The following is a 14,565-nucleotide window of genomic DNA, read 5'->3' as shown; positions in this document are numbered from 1 at the left end:
CTAACCGTCCAGCCTGGAGGTCTGAGCTCTTTCACGACCTGTACATGCATAAAAAGGGCAAACATCGGGCGCTCAATGCAGACATGATGCGCTTTCTTCCATTTCCGGCTAACGCGCCGACTTCGTGGCGGTCCAAACGTGTCGGGCGCTTCACTCTCCGCTTATCTCCGCAATGTCCATGTTCAGCTTGAACTAAATCCACGCATAGTCACCTCCGTACCATCTGATGGAAGCTGTTAGCTTCAGCTCCTGGCGGTCCGCAAGTGCAGTATTTGCACCACTTCGAGGCTCTGAACGGCCCTCTGGGACGCCCCTCCAGCCGGGCATGACCTTCGTCCTGACCTCAAGACAAGGTCAGGTGCGAGGTTTGCCGTACAGAACACGGTAATCTCTGGAGGACTTCGCCATCGCTCAGGGTCCATCACCATGAGGCTAGGGATTTCGTAGGCTTTCACGCTTCTCCATACGTCGGCCATCTGACCCACCTGCTCGTTGTATAGATTGGCGAAGCATGGTCGGTCAGGTGAGCAGTCCACCTTAGCCGCACCAGCTCCAGGGTAAATTCCGAGCAATTCCTACATCTGCGAGTCATAGCAGGCGGCGCTCAGATATAAGGAAGCGGCAAGAGGGATCGCCAACAGTCAATCGTTGCGGATGCTCATGCTGGTGGTACCTACGCTATGCGCATGCCTTGCGCTCGTGCTCCCTCTAGTGGCACAGGCAAAAGTGCTGAGCTTATCGGATCTCACTTGGACGTTGAAGAATCAGAACGGATCAATCGTTGTTCCAGCCCAAGTACCTTCGCAAGCTCACCTCGACCTATTACGTGCCGAGATTATAACCGAACCATTGCTTGGTATCAATGGTAAGCTTACTTTTTCTGCCATATAATTCGCCTTCTAAGCCATTTGGCTCCACAGAATTCACCCAGCGATGGATCGTGAATGACAATTGGACGTACACTGCGGATATAACCGCGTTTCTCAACGGAACGGATGCGTCCGAAAAGGCGCTGCTAGTTTTCTATGGGCTTGATACAGTCGCCAACATCGTAAGTTCGACTTCGAAGGCTATAGTATCTCTTACGCTAAACTCATCTTTGATAGACAGTCGCTGGTCATCCGGTGGCCTGGGTCAATAATCAATTCCGCCAATATGTCTATGATGTCACCGACCTGCTCGCTTCTCCGTCGTCTCAAGACACCAACCTGACTGTTGCATTCGAATCTGCATGGCTATATGGGCTGAACGTCACTTCAAGGCCAGACGTCGAGTGGGTTAGTGGCGATGTCGTACGTCACTATCCTGCCTGTCCTTGCGACGCCTGCTGACTCGTCATGTTGTGTTTAGTTCGAGTACCCGACCGTGCGCCAGTTCACTCGCAAAATTCAATCTGATTATGGCTGGGACTGGGTAGATCTGCTTTGGTTATCGAACTCAAGCTTCCGCTGATACACCACGATAGGGCCCTGCCTTCGTCCCGACAGGCATCTTCAAGCCCGCATACCTCGTCACTCTCCCTACAACCACGTCCGATCTTGAGTTATCACCGACCCCAGAGGCACACCCACTACTGGTGTCTTCTTCGAGCCCGGTCTTCATTGAAGAATCGTCTCTAGAGATTTCAAAGGTCGGGCAGACTCCCATAGAGCTGCCAGACGAGTCGGCACCGTGGCTCGTGAATGTCACGCTGTTCGTCCGTTCAGCGGTCGCTATCGACTCTCCGTCTGTCGTCATCTCAATCCCAGAATTGAATGTCACCTCTTCGCCCATCCCCGTGTCGGCCGTTCCCGCTGACACAAGCGAGCCTACTCGATTGCAGGCGTCGTTCACCGTCCCGGAGGGCGTGCCCGAGCGCTGGTTCCCAACCGACCTCGGGACGCCGAAGCTCTACAACATCACCACGTCGCTGCACTTCTCTGTGGCTTCGTCGTCTCCGAGTGTCGCGTTCACGACGCAGACGGGCTTCCGCACGATCACGCTCGTGCAGGCGCCGTACTCGGAGAAGGACATTCGCGAGCGCGGGATCACGCCCGGCGACCAGTGGCACTTCAATGTGAATGGGAAGGCATTCTTCAGCGAAGGCACAAATATCATCCCGTATGACCCGTTCTATGCGCGCACGACGAGCGAGAAGGTGCGTTGGGTTCTCGAGAGCGCGGTGCTCAGCGGGCAGAACATGGTGCGTCTGCGACTCGTCGCACTCTCTGGAGCTGATTTACTGACTTACCCATAGCTCCGCGTGTGGGGTGGTGGCATCTACCAGCCCTCAGACGAGGTCACCGGCGGGTACGACTTCTACACGGCGTGCGACGAACTAGGCATCTTCGCGTGGTCAGAACTTATCTTCTCAGACGCGTTGTACCCGATCAACGGCTTCCTCCTGGAGTCCATCGAGCCTGAGGTGCGGCAGAATGTGCGGCGGATCAACAAGCACCCGAGCAACGTGCAATGGGCTGGTGGGAACGAGATCGAGGGAATCGTGATCGGCATTAACCAGACACAGGCGAACGGGACGCATTATCTTGACGAGGTGCGTTCGGCTCTCCTTCGCTGCGGCTTGCTTGCTGAAGGGGCGATCATAGTTCCAATTTATGTTTGGGGAATTCCTACACGATATCGTCTCGCAGGAGACAAATTCGGTAAGATGTCCTTCCTTTCTGCATAATGCTGCGATGCTAAGGTCATTTTGTCAGGTTGCATACACCGACTGCTCAACCACCGGTGGCGTTCTCAGCCTTGATCCCTACGTGATCCGTTACGACAACAAGACCCCAGGCTTCATCTATGGCAACAGCGGTCAGTATCCTTGGCTACTCTGCAAGATCGGCTTGAGCTGACTTCAAAGGGCAGAGCGGTACAACTATGACGCTAGCCAGGCTTTCAACTACAGCACATACCCAGTGGCCCGATTCGTGAACGAGTTCGGGTACGTCAGATGTTTTCGCTAAAGGGCGTCAGTCCGCTCATTGTGATTTTCGCTTGGTAGCTTTCACTCGCAACCATCGTTCTTCAGCTACGAAGAAGTCCTGGAAAACCCTGAGGATTTCTCGTTCAATTCTACCGTCGTCGCATCACGTGATCACCACCCGCCCGCGGGTGGGCTCGCCTTCCCGAACCCGAACTCGAACCAGGGGCAGGCGCAAATGACGGAGGCCGTGCAGGCCTGGTTGCCGACTCCGGGGACGGCGGACAGCAACCAGACGTTCGCGCAGTGGTGCTGGAGCACGCAGGTGTTCCAGGCGATGAACATGGTGTCCGAGATCGCGTGGTACCGGCGCGGCGCAGGCCTGGGCGAAAATAACCTCGGGAGCCTCGTCTGGCAGCTGAATGACATCTGGCAGGGCACGAGCTGGTCGAGCATCGAGTACTCGGGGCGCTGGAAGGTCCTGCACTACAGCATGACGGGCATATACACGCCGGTGATCATCTACCCATTCTGGACGCCCGAGAATCAGACGCTCGAGGTCCTCGTCACGTCGGATCGCTGGGAGGCCGTCGATGGGGAGGTGCAGATGACGTGGTACGACTGGGAGGGGAACGATCTTGGGACGAGAACGAAGAGCTTCACTGTGCCGAGTCTGAACAATTCGGTCGTGCTCAATCAGTCGGGACTGGAGAAGATTCTGCCGAAGGGCAAGGATCCCGAGGACGTTTTCATGCTGCTGAACGTCACAGCGAATGTCGAAGGGAAGACGGTGACAAGCGAGCAGGTGGTGAGTTACTTCTACATCTCCTTGACGTAGCTCTGGCATTGACGAATCTCCAGTTTGCACCAGTTTCGTTGGCCAATGCCACGCTTGTTGACCCGAAGATCCATGTCACTCGCAACGAGAACCTGACGTTCACGCTTTCTGCAAGGGGCGGGGTCGCTGCGTGGACCTGGCTTGATCATCCTGCCGGTACGGTCGGATACTTCTTAGACACGGAGAAGAACATCCCGGCGAACGGTTTTTACCTCATTCCTGGTATCGATCGCACTGGTGCGTGGCACATTTTACTCGGCTGCGAGTTGTACACTAACAAATGTCCCTGCGCAGTGAAATTCGTGCAGAATGCCGGATTGTCGACGGTGCAGAGCCCGAGCCCGGAGGATTTCGTGCTCCGATCTTTGTGGAATAACACCCACCTGTGATAGATGATCACTTGAGCTAGTCTTAAGGTACAGGTACCTTTGCATTTCTGTAAAAAAGTCCATATACTTTTCGCCAATTACATTGTCATAGTTATATGCTGCCCTCCGTCATGCTGTCTCACCACGGTCCAAATAGGTACCTGGCATGCTGCGCGAGCGCCTGTGTGTTGGATGGTTCAGGATAGGTCCAGACATTCACGGTAAACGACGATTGCTCACAAAGTTTCCGGTTGCTTTCAACATCTCGAGATTACCTGTGTTTTGCTCGAACTGTGCGAGGACTAGGAAGGCAAGGGTCAGACGAGGAGAAGGAGAGAAGGAGAGAAACTCACATGCTTGCTCTTCTGGCTGCTCTGCGAGCCTCTGGAGTTCTGCTAGACCTTGAGCGGCGGCATTGGGCAAGCTCCAGCGCATCTGGAGAGTATTCGTCCCTTCTTTCTGGAACTTGAGCAGGAAGTGCCTATTGTTGTACGGGCTCAGAACAGATGTCTCATGGATGTTCCATCCCTCCTGTGCAAACTCGGTGAAGACCTGCGCGAGATTCGGTGTCAGCTGCGAAGGTTCCGCATTGCGGTCGGGAGCCCAGCATACCTTGCACAGCGGGTGCTCCTTATCGTCCGCGGTGCCCTCAAGATGGGCAACATACCCACGCTGGAAGACATACACGTGAGTCCCGCCTTGCCCGAAGAGGATCGTCTTGAGCCCAAGGTCAAAGTCGCGGATACTGGCGCGGAGCTCGCTGATTTGCAGTGGATATTCATCCGGAATGTCTATCGTCCAGCCGCCGCCGTCGCGGAGCTTTACAAAGTATCCCTTGCCGTCGTCTGTCCACGAGATCGAGGCGGCTTTCTTGGTGCCAAACTGTTCGCCCTTGATGTGGGCAAGGATTTCTGGCTGGATGGACGTGTCGTACCACACTGCGTACACGACGGTGAGCCAAGCCCGGACAGCCATCGGTGATGACTAGGACGGTCTTACTACTCAGGTTGTACATGTTCATCGCAACCCACGTCTTGCCGTTGGGGTGCATCCTGACGCCAGGGTGAGTCACTGAGTGCATGAAGAGCAAAGGATGTACCTGAGCCAGGCGACTTTCATAGGGTTCATGTCTGGCTGCTCAGTAAAAGTCTTTATAAGGCTGTTCGGCATGTTACGATAGTGCATCTTGCGTCCATACGTGACGAAATACGAGTCATCCGACGGGCCAAAGACGACCATGAGGTTGACGGCGACCATTGCTGCTGAGAATCAGTATACCGAGAGGGGATCAAAGTCAGCTTGAGTGCCTTTTGAACGCGGTGGTCGCGGTTATATGGCAGTGCGGTCGTCGCTGACACGGGGAGGACGGGATCATCGGAGCTTTGGGAGGTTCGAACTGCACAGCCATGCCAAAGGACAGGAAGGAACGACAGATGCTGAATACGGCGACCGATCCACGCCAAGACCACATTGTATATTATACACATGCTGTGTTCCTTTCTACCGGCACAGCATTTAGTGCCTGGTCTGCGGCTCGTCATTAATAACCATCAAACCCGTACCACGCTAGTCGTCGCTTTCCTATGTAGCTGCGATGTATGCAGGGATAGACCCGATTACATATGCAAGTTGAGAGACGGCGGCATAAAAAGACGTAAGCTGAGTACTAGACACCTGCAAAAACGTTGGCGTGATCAGTGTCGAGTCATCCGGACGCGCTTATGGCCGACGCTGCTGTGATCGATATCTCATCTGTCGGCGAAAAGTCGTTCTCGTGTCATCACCAATACATTTACTAATTCATTGATTAATGACGGGCAATCCAGGCGAACAAGCCACGAAGAAAGAGGGGTGAAGCGAACATGCTGCCGTAGTAAAGTGATCCTTTCGACCAAGTGTTCACCTGCATGCTGATTATAAAACGATAGACAAGGTTCCCGAAGACGTTTTCAGCGCCGTCAGATGCCTTGGAACATGGTTGAAGGACCTCGTACTACTCGCCGCTGCCTCCCGCCCCTCTCAGCAATACAAGCGAAGCACGTATCGTCGCATGTATAATCGAGCTCAAGATCTGACCAGCTGAACTTCGGATGCTGCTTGCGGGCCATCGCTTTTAGCCAGACGAGGTCGTTGTCATAATCCACGTGTACGACACCGGGAAAATCAAGCTCCTCGATTGGTCGTCCCATCGCGCGTCGAGCGTCGATGAGGCGGACTAGCAAGACACTAAATGGCTTGTCAGAGTACGGGGGCCAACACTGCCTGTGGTGAACATGCCACTGTGCAGCTCGCAAGTGCAGGACGCGCAGATCCGGGAAGAGAGCTGGAGAGTCCAGTAGGCCGGACAACAGCGGGCGATAGTCATAGCCCGAGTACTGGTCGCCCATAGAGATAGACAGGTACTGCAGCTTCGTGCAGCCGTAGAGGAGCGCCCAAGTCGTGTCGTCGAGAAGGTCACCGCCTTTCACGTCGAGCGCCGTGAGTCCGGAAAGCGAGAAGAAGCCTGCGCGGAAAACCTGGTTGAAGTGAGCTGGGGGGCAGTATGCGAACCGGAGGTCGACTATTGGGTTGCCGTTTGCGTGTCCTTCGTCGCCCCCGACTTGATTGTATGGTTCAACATACCGACATCGAGAGTCTCCGGACAACCACAGAGTTAAATGGATGCTGTTATAACGTATAGACAGGCGCAACGCCTCGGGTTGCCGTGAACCACCAATAGACCCCGCACCAGTCAGCTTCGAACCGAGGACCCTAAAGTTGAAGTAGCATTCCGTCAAGGACATGCGCTCGAGGTGTCTGCCAACCCAGAGCGAGACTGCACAGTCAGAAGGAACTTCAAGGTGGTTGAAAATGCTGGAAGAGAGGATCCCGGAGCCTTGTTCACTAGAGCAAAATCGGCGCAGGTGGTGCATTGGTACTCGTTGCTCCGTGGGCACAGGCCGGTTGGCAAGGTTCGAGGAGCCAAAGATCATCTCAAACTCCAAGTCTTGAAGGAGCGGTGTTTGTTTCAAGAGGTCGATCCAGTCACTATCTGACGTATGATCTCCGGGTTCTACCCACAGACGAGTCAGGGTGGATCGGACAAGGTTGCGAGTGAAATTGAAGGAGAAGTACTTGGTCGTGACAGCTTGCAGTCGAGGAAGGACTCCCTCGGAAATGAACCAGAAGTGCTCGGGATGCGGTTCGTCAGTGTCGTCTCCCCCGTAGGCGAGCTCGAGCGTTTCTAGCAGGGGCATATTTTGTGCGACAGCGTTCGTTTCGTGCAACATCATGTCCTTGAGACCGCGTAGAGTTCGCGCAGTGACATAGAGACTGATATGTTGTATGCGACTTGCAGCCGGATATAACTGAATAAACAGGCGATGCTCCAGTTCGTCCCCAAAACTGAGGGGCCCAGGCAAGAGCGATAGAGGTAAACCCCGAGAGCGTTCCAAGAAAGCGCAGAAGCAGTCAGCGTACGAGGCCATAGGCACGCGATCCCAGAGCCGCGGCATACTGAGAGTAAGAGTACGCCATCTCCTACATACGTGGGTCATATACAGCAACCGGAATACTTCGCGGTTGAAGTGTGGGCCTTCCGTGTTAAACGGCGGTGCATGCGAGATGGAAACAAGGGCCAAGAAGATCTGTGCAAGTAGCTCGTTGGGTAGGCGCTCAATGAGAGCGGGCTGGGTGCATATATCGAGGTCAATTTGCTCTTGAGTATCGAACGAGGTCAGATCAGCGACAGGACCGGAATTCAGACCTGGGGGGACACGTCGGGATAACGCCGCACAAGAATATTTCAAGCATACCAGCATCCGGCTGAGGCATAGTGTACGCGTCGCCTACTTCGCGGCGACGACGCGCGCGGTGAGCTGTACGAATCTGCTGTAAACACCGATGTCAGGGAGCTAAACAGACACAACGGTGGAATGCGCATATAGATACCGTTTCGACTGAGCGTATACGCTGTCCAGTGTATGAGACTCACTGTATGTCGTGGGGGAAACTCAAGAGCCGAAAGGCCGTAGCAGCTAGCGCGTCCGGACCTCGCCAGTCGGAGACTGCGTCGGATATCAAAGCGAACAGCATTTGCCTTTCGGAGTTGAAATTTTGAAAGCGGATAGGAGACTGCTTCGGGATATACCGAGGTAAGAGAGCTGGCTAACGTCGCCGTCTAATCAGCGAGCGTACCTTCCATGAGACCCGTCGGCCTCGCGAGATTCTATACTCAAGGCCTTAAGGGCAAGCATTATTATATCGACGTGAGAGGCATGCTTTACAACGCTGCCATGCAGGCTTGTGCTAAGTACTATTACATCACTACGTGACGGTGAGGTTACTAGTCATAAAAACGGGATTCACCTCAACCCATAGGAACTTCCTTTCTATCTAACATGTACGCCCGCACATATATGTGCCCATAGACTCTCGCCAGTGACCTAAAGCATTTGTCTAGGGCCAAAGCGAGCCCAGCTAGCTCTAGTGCACCACAGTGTGACCTAGCTCACAGTCACGGTCATCACAATTGGTGACTCAACTCTGGCCGTGACAACTATTTACCGTCAGGCACGAGGGGCGCACCTTAGACTCGGTCTCCCTCAAACCATCGCGTCGTCCCTGAACATCCAGGACTATGTCTGTGGCAGAAGTGTCTTCGGACTTTGGCGCCGAGGGAAACGCGAACGTACTGGCTGGGCCTTTCACATCCAGAATATCGGCGACCCCGTCGGCGTCCGTACGCGGCTGGGACGCCAAGGCGGAACGGAGGGTGCTTTGGAAGGTCGATCTGCTCTTGATGCCTATTCTTACGTTCTCCTACGGTTTACAATTTGTAAGCAATACTGCTTATTTGACTACGCCATTATTCTCGTTCATACCTTTTCGTTCGGAATGTTCGACACAGTACGACAAGTTCGTCTTCAGTTCCGCCGCAGTGTTTGGCATGCTTGACGACATGCACCTCACCACGCCTGTCCCTGGCACAGACCTCATTTCTACTCAGAGATACTCTACGGCGTGAGCACCCCTGTATCTCCTCATGTGTATCGATGATTCTAGTGTTCGTTCCATTTCCTAGCACTGCTGCTTTCTATTGGGGATACATTGTCGGCGTGCTTCCGATAGCATTGGTTCTACAACGGCTACCTGTAGCGAAGGCTTTGAGTCTCCTCATTTTCGTGTGTTGCCGCAACGTCTTCTGCGAATTCTGTTGATAATACCCATTTTCAGATCTGGGGCGTAATCGTCATGCTTACGGTCACAATCTCCAGTTTCCAGGGTGCAGTCGCGCTGCGCTTTTTCCTTGGACTCGTCGAGAGCGCCGTCAGTCCCGGATTCGTCTTGCGTGCGTTTCCCGTGGTCACCGCTGTCAGATCAGGCCTGACATCTAACAGTCAGCTCGATGTGGTACACCAAGACCGAGCTGCCACTTCGCCTTGGTATCTGGTACTCTGCGACTGGCCTCTTCACTATTTTCAGTGGTGTTATCAATTATGGCATCGGCCATGCGAACGGCGCGTTAGCGCCATGGAAATACATGTACGCCTCCTATTGCGCCTGCGCCGTGGTCATCGTCACTAACTCATATAAACCAGGTACCTTTTCGCAGGGAGCATCACTATCTTCTGGTCATTTATCGTCCTGGTCGTCCTCCCTGATTCTCCTGCGACGTCGCATCGCTGGTTCAACGAGTCCGAACGTGCCATCCTCATCGGGCGCATGCGCGGAAATCTGGCAGGTGCAGATGTCCGGGAGATCAAGAAGGCACAAATCTATGAGGCCTTCAAGGATGTCAAGATTTGGCTCATGGGCGCGATGAGTGCCGCAATCTATGTTTGCAACGGCGGCGTAACCGCCTTTGGTTCTCTCATAATCAAGGTCCGCGCACGAGAACCGTCGTCCTCTGCGCTTCCGCTAATCGCGGCGCCTAGTCATTTGGATATTCGAGTCTACGTGCCATCCTCTTGCAAACGCCTGGCGGCGCAACCACCTGCGTCTCGATATACATCGCAGGATACCTCGCCGGCCGCTACAAAAACACGCGCACGATCTGGCTCGCTGTGAGCTGCTTGCCCGTCATGGCCGGCGCGATCATCCTCTGGCGCGGGTCATGGAACGAGCGCGGGCTGGCACTATTTGGGTACTACCTCATTCCTATCTTCGGTGCGCCGTACGTGCTACTCCTCGCGCTCGCATCGTCGAACGTCGCAGGCGGGACGAAGAAGGCGTGCGCCACCGGCGTGATCTTCGTAGGCTACAATGTCGGGAACATCATCGGGCCTTACTTGGTACGTCCGCCACGTCCTCCTTCAGCTGATACACGTCTGACTCGTAGCCGCTCAGGTGAACGTCAAGCAAGCGCCACAGAAGTACCGGACGACGTGGATCGCGATCATCGTCGTCATGGTCTTCACGATTGTTGCCGCACTCGTGTTGCGCGTCGCGTGGGCGCACGAGAACGCACGGCGCGACAAGGACGCGCTCGTGCGCACGCTGTCGGGGCGGCCCGAGGGTTCGTCCGAAAAAATCCGCGAGGCGGACCTCGGTAGCTCGTCCGGAAGTCAGACAAGTGTCGTCGAGGGTATCATGCACGTCGACCGTGACCTCACGGACTGGGAGGATCGTTCGTTTAGGTATTCTCTCTAGGGGCTCATGTAGCTGCATACACGTGTATCGGGTAGTACAGTGCTTTCAACGTCTGGCTGAGCATATGCGGTCAAACGAGAGCAGTTTGTTTTGTTTTGGCTGGTTGGTGCCAGGTATCGTGTCATTCCCGCCCGACTGTTACCTCTCGTCCATCATAAGCATCCCCTATCTGCCGCCTCTGGGATCGCGAGACCTCAGGGAATACAACGGACGTGGGCATCCTGCGTTAGAAAAACCTCAATGCGTGCAAGGCATCCGAAACTGAACACAAACGCACTCTGCGACCTCTCGCCGCTCTCTCCCGGGCGCTTACCTGGCCTCGCGTTCCGCGGTACGCACTTTCGGGACAGCGGTGGCGTCGCGCCTGCTCCGCAGGTTCAGCATGCCAGCATCGTGAGCACGTGTTATTGCGGTGCCGGTCCACTGCATTCTCAGAGGTGATAACGGCAGGACGGTATATGGCGTGCTTATTCGGCGGTACGGCGATGAGCGGATAATGTTGCTACAAGAGGCTTCAGCACAGAGGCGATAATGCTCAAAGTGATAACATACGTGGATATTTGCAGGTTCGAGCTCGGGCGTCGTGGTCTACGCCGGCGTGCCTCTGTTCTAGTACTGTTTATGGCTGAAGGGTAAGACTGCGCGGAGACTACACGGTGGACCTTGCTTAGTTGCAGACGTAGGTCGTCTGTAGACCGCTGTGTGAGGTGTCAGCGTCGATAGTGCACAGCTACGAGCACAGTGCATAGTACGCACCCCCACCAACGTCTCTACGTCCGACACGCCGTGCGCAATGCCGTTGAGTCGTACGGCTGTGTGTACGATGCTCGCCAGCTGCACAGAAATATGAGCAGCGTACATACAGGAGAAAAAAGTAGGCTGACTTGAAGCTGGTCAAACGCACGGCTGAGCTGCTCTTGGCACTCGACGATTTCGCGCCTATCCGCCGCGTTGCGCAGCAGCCGAGCCCGGTACGAACGAGGAGTGAAGTTTAAGAACACATATTGGATTCTGCTAAGTTGGCTTCCGGGAGCGCATGAGAGATGACAAGTAGAAATGAAAGGTACCACGGCAGACGCACTCGACGAACGAGAGGACGTGGCTCTGGAAGGCGGCATCGATCGTGATGTTGTCCTTGGCGAGGGTGTCGCTGAGGATGCTCAGGTGATCTGACGTCTTTTGCACGAGCTTGTCGCAGTCATCCTTGTTGGCGTTCAACGCCTGCCCGCGGCGCCACGCGCGAGCGCGAGTGCGGCGGCCGTCAGACGCGAGCAACGTGGGAACGGGCGGGCACGCACCTGTCCAAGCTCGGCAATGCTTTTCACGAGGTCTGCCGCGTTCTTAAGGAAGGGAATGTTTAACGGGCCGTTTGCTATGATGGCGACGACACCAGAGACGGTGAGGATGTGGTCCAAAAGTTGGCTGTAGAATTCTGTGCGCCGGGCGTCATCCCGTTTCACGGGCAATACATGAACGTGCACGATATCCGACGAGCGAGATGCCCTCCGCTCGTCCTTTGCCAGTAGAAACGGGAAGCACATCGTCTACGATGTGTAGCGGCCTTGGGAGCGGCTGGAGATGGGCCTGGAGAAGAGGATGAAAGGAGCAAATCAACGCTTGTGCGGTACGGGTCAGTGGGCACAGCGGCAGTAAAAGCAAGACAGCAGCAGCCTGAGTATGCATGTGGGGCGTGCGATGAGCCTTGCGATGCTTGCATCATCATCATCATGCTGCCACCCGTAGGTGCTCGAACGTCGTGACAATCGAGCATACCGGCGAGCCCCTGTCATAGTAGATCAGAAAGTTGATAGCGCATGTAAAGTAACAATATAGAGGCTGAGAGCTGAAGCTGGGATCGGTTACAGGCTTCTAGCCCAGATTGAAGCTCATAAAACATGAGAGGTGGTATTTACCATGTGTAGAGGGAGGTGGGGCCCAACGGTAAACCTTATGCATTATTAAATCGGCGACTGTAGAGCGCATTGTGCTGTATCATGGGGTCATATTCGGCTTTTTCTGAGATAATAGGCGACAAAATATACCTGCCAATTCGTACACAAGTCAACTTCAAGGCGATACTTTAGTGAGCGCTTAATCCACGAGCGTTGGTACGCGTAAGGTCACCAGGATCACCTTCCGAATTTAGTGCGACGAGCCTCACCGCATTCTGGGGGGCATACAATCATCACTACGGCTTTTTACACCGCCACCGATGATGTTTAAGGGAGCAAGACATGTGTACAAGTCCAACAAGTGGTAACAAGGACTGGACGGAAAAGCCACTGGTAGCTTATAATTCGCCGCAGCTGAGTCTGGCGTAGGGAGCTGTTGCAGTTGAATACACACTATTTGAATGGTACCTGTCTGGCAAATCCAGGACATGCAATATATAGGGTATGTTCAGGGGTCTCCACGAGCAACTTCTATTTGCTGCCTCTGAGACTGCAACGTCTCAGGGAATACAATGGGAGAGGGTATTCTGCGTCGAAACAATCTCAGTGCCCGCAAAGTATCTGAAGACGAGCGCAGACGCACTTTGCGACATCTTGCTGCCCTCTCTCGAGCATTTCTCCGGCTTCGCGCTCCCTGGTACCCACTTCCGGGCTAGTAGTGGTGTGCTTGGTCCGCAGGCTCAGCACGCCGGTGTCGCGAGCACGTGAAATGGCAGCGCCTGTCCACTGCATGCTCAGAGGCGATAACGGCAGGGCGGTATATGGCGTGCTCATACAGCGATACAGTGATGCGTGGACAATGTTACTATAGGAGCTGTTAGCACAGAGATGACAGTGCTCAAGGCGATATTGTACGTGGATATTCGCAGGATCGAGCTCGGACGCTGCGGTCTACGCCGGCGTGTGTCCTTCGCTCTAAGAGTACCTATCATTGAAGGGTAAGGCTGTAGCTCCTGGGTGTCCGAAAGAGTACTGTTGGACTGCGTGGAGACTACACGGTGAACCTCGCTTAGTTGCAGACGTAGGTCTTCTGTTGACCGCTATGTGAGGTATTAGCATCGTTAGTGTACAGCTCCGGGCAGTGTGCGGTATGCACCCTCACTAACGTCTCCACGTCCGACACGCTGTGCGCAATGCCGTTGAGTTGTACGGCTGTGTGAACGATGCTCGCGAGCTGTACACAACTTTGAGCAGCTTACACATGGGATAAAAGCATTAGCTAACGTGGAGCCGATCAAACGCTTGGTCGAGCTGTTCTTGGCACTCAAGGATTCCGCGCTTTTCTGCCGCGTTGTGCAGCAGTCGAGACCAGTATGAGCGGGACGCGAGGTTCACTAGTACGTATTGAATTCTTCTAAGCTGGCTGCCGGGAATGTATGAGGGACAACAGGCAGAATGAAATGGACGCCACGGCGGACGCACTCAACGAATGAGAGGACATGGCTCCGGAAGGCGGCGTCGATCGTGACGTTGCCCTTGCCGAGCGCGTCGCTGATGACGCTCACATGATCTGACGTCTTCTGCACGAGCTTGTCGCAGTCATCCCTGTTAGCGTTCACTGCCTGCTCGCGGCACCACGCACGAGTGTGAGTGCGGGGCGGCCGTCAGGCGCGAGTGCCGTGGGAGCGGGCGGGCACGCACCTGTCCGAGCTCGGCGATCTTCACGAGATTTGCCGCAATTTTGAGGGAGGTGGTTTGCAGCGGGCCGTCTGCTATGGTGGCGGTGACGCCCGAGACCGTGATGATGTGATCCAAAAGCTGGCGGTAGAACTGCTTGCGCCGGGCGTCGTTCCATCCCACGGACAGCACACTAACGTGCACGATGTCCGACAGGCGAGATGCCCTCCGCTCGTCCTTTGCTAGCAGAAA

The 14,565-nt window shown here is 54.8% G+C and overlaps 5 protein-coding genes across 5 annotated transcripts; 2 read left to right on the top strand and 3 right to left on the bottom strand.

Annotated features, from left to right (window-relative positions):
- Nucleotides 1-569: 569 nt before the first annotated feature.
- On the top strand, nt 570-5,398 carry PHACADRAFT_259050 (glycoside hydrolase family 2 protein). Its single transcript, XM_007397497.1, has 17 exons — nt 570-865; nt 921-1,051; nt 1,107-1,292; nt 1,351-1,413; nt 1,466-2,182; nt 2,237-2,533; nt 2,586-2,642; nt 2,697-2,799; nt 2,854-2,929; nt 2,990-3,716; nt 3,770-3,983; nt 4,041-4,295; nt 4,355-4,416; nt 4,468-4,666; nt 4,727-5,052; nt 5,114-5,166; nt 5,214-5,398. The coding sequence occupies exons 1-12, from the start codon at nt 655-657 to the stop codon at nt 4,133-4,135; spliced, it is 2,877 nt and encodes a 958-aa protein (XP_007397559.1). The 5' UTR covers nt 570-654; the 3' UTR covers nt 4,136-4,295; nt 4,355-4,416; nt 4,468-4,666; nt 4,727-5,052; nt 5,114-5,166; nt 5,214-5,398.
- Nucleotides 5,399-5,925: 527 nt separating this feature from the next.
- On the bottom strand, nt 5,926-7,038 carry PHACADRAFT_259049 (uncharacterized protein). The gene has a single exon (XM_007397496.1). It carries the CDS (start codon nt 7,024-7,026, stop codon nt 6,073-6,075), a length of 954 nt encoding a protein of 317 aa, XP_007397558.1. The 5' UTR covers nt 7,027-7,038; the 3' UTR covers nt 5,926-6,072.
- A 1,694-nt stretch (nt 7,039-8,732) lies between these two features.
- Nucleotides 8,733-10,744, top strand: PHACADRAFT_96377 (uncharacterized protein; the record flags this gene model as incomplete). The annotated part of the gene is made up of 8 exons (XM_007397495.1): nt 8,733-8,930; nt 9,003-9,115; nt 9,177-9,276; nt 9,329-9,443; nt 9,493-9,637; nt 9,694-9,976; nt 10,030-10,386; nt 10,442-10,744. 8 exons carry the CDS (start codon nt 8,733-8,735, stop codon nt 10,742-10,744), a joined length of 1,614 nt encoding a protein of 537 aa, XP_007397557.1.
- A 274-nt stretch (nt 10,745-11,018) lies between these two features.
- PHACADRAFT_210652 (uncharacterized protein) lies at nt 11,019-12,285 on the bottom strand (the record flags this gene model as incomplete). The annotated part of the gene is made up of 6 exons (XM_007397494.1): nt 11,019-11,246; nt 11,297-11,442; nt 11,501-11,578; nt 11,629-11,755; nt 11,826-11,965; nt 12,043-12,285. 6 exons carry the CDS (start codon nt 12,283-12,285, stop codon nt 11,054-11,056), a joined length of 927 nt encoding a protein of 308 aa, XP_007397556.1. The 3' UTR covers nt 11,019-11,053.
- A 1,060-nt stretch (nt 12,286-13,345) lies between these two features.
- PHACADRAFT_259048 (uncharacterized protein) lies at nt 13,346-13,629 on the bottom strand (the record flags this gene model as incomplete). The annotated part of the gene is made up of 1 exon (XM_007397493.1): nt 13,346-13,629. A coding segment is annotated over one exon (163 nt), but the record flags the coding sequence as incomplete, so codon positions are not given.
- Nucleotides 13,630-14,565: the final 936 nt, after the last annotated feature.

The sequence above is a fragment of the Phanerochaete carnosa genome, assembly GCF_000300595.1.
Source record: "Phanerochaete carnosa HHB-10118-sp unplaced genomic scaffold PHACAscaffold_6, whole genome shotgun sequence".
Taxonomy (NCBI): domain Eukaryota; kingdom Fungi; phylum Basidiomycota; class Agaricomycetes; order Polyporales; family Phanerochaetaceae; genus Phanerochaete; species Phanerochaete carnosa.
The sequence above is the reverse complement of the archived record's forward strand: the minus strand, read 5'-3'. Positions and strand labels throughout refer to the sequence as shown.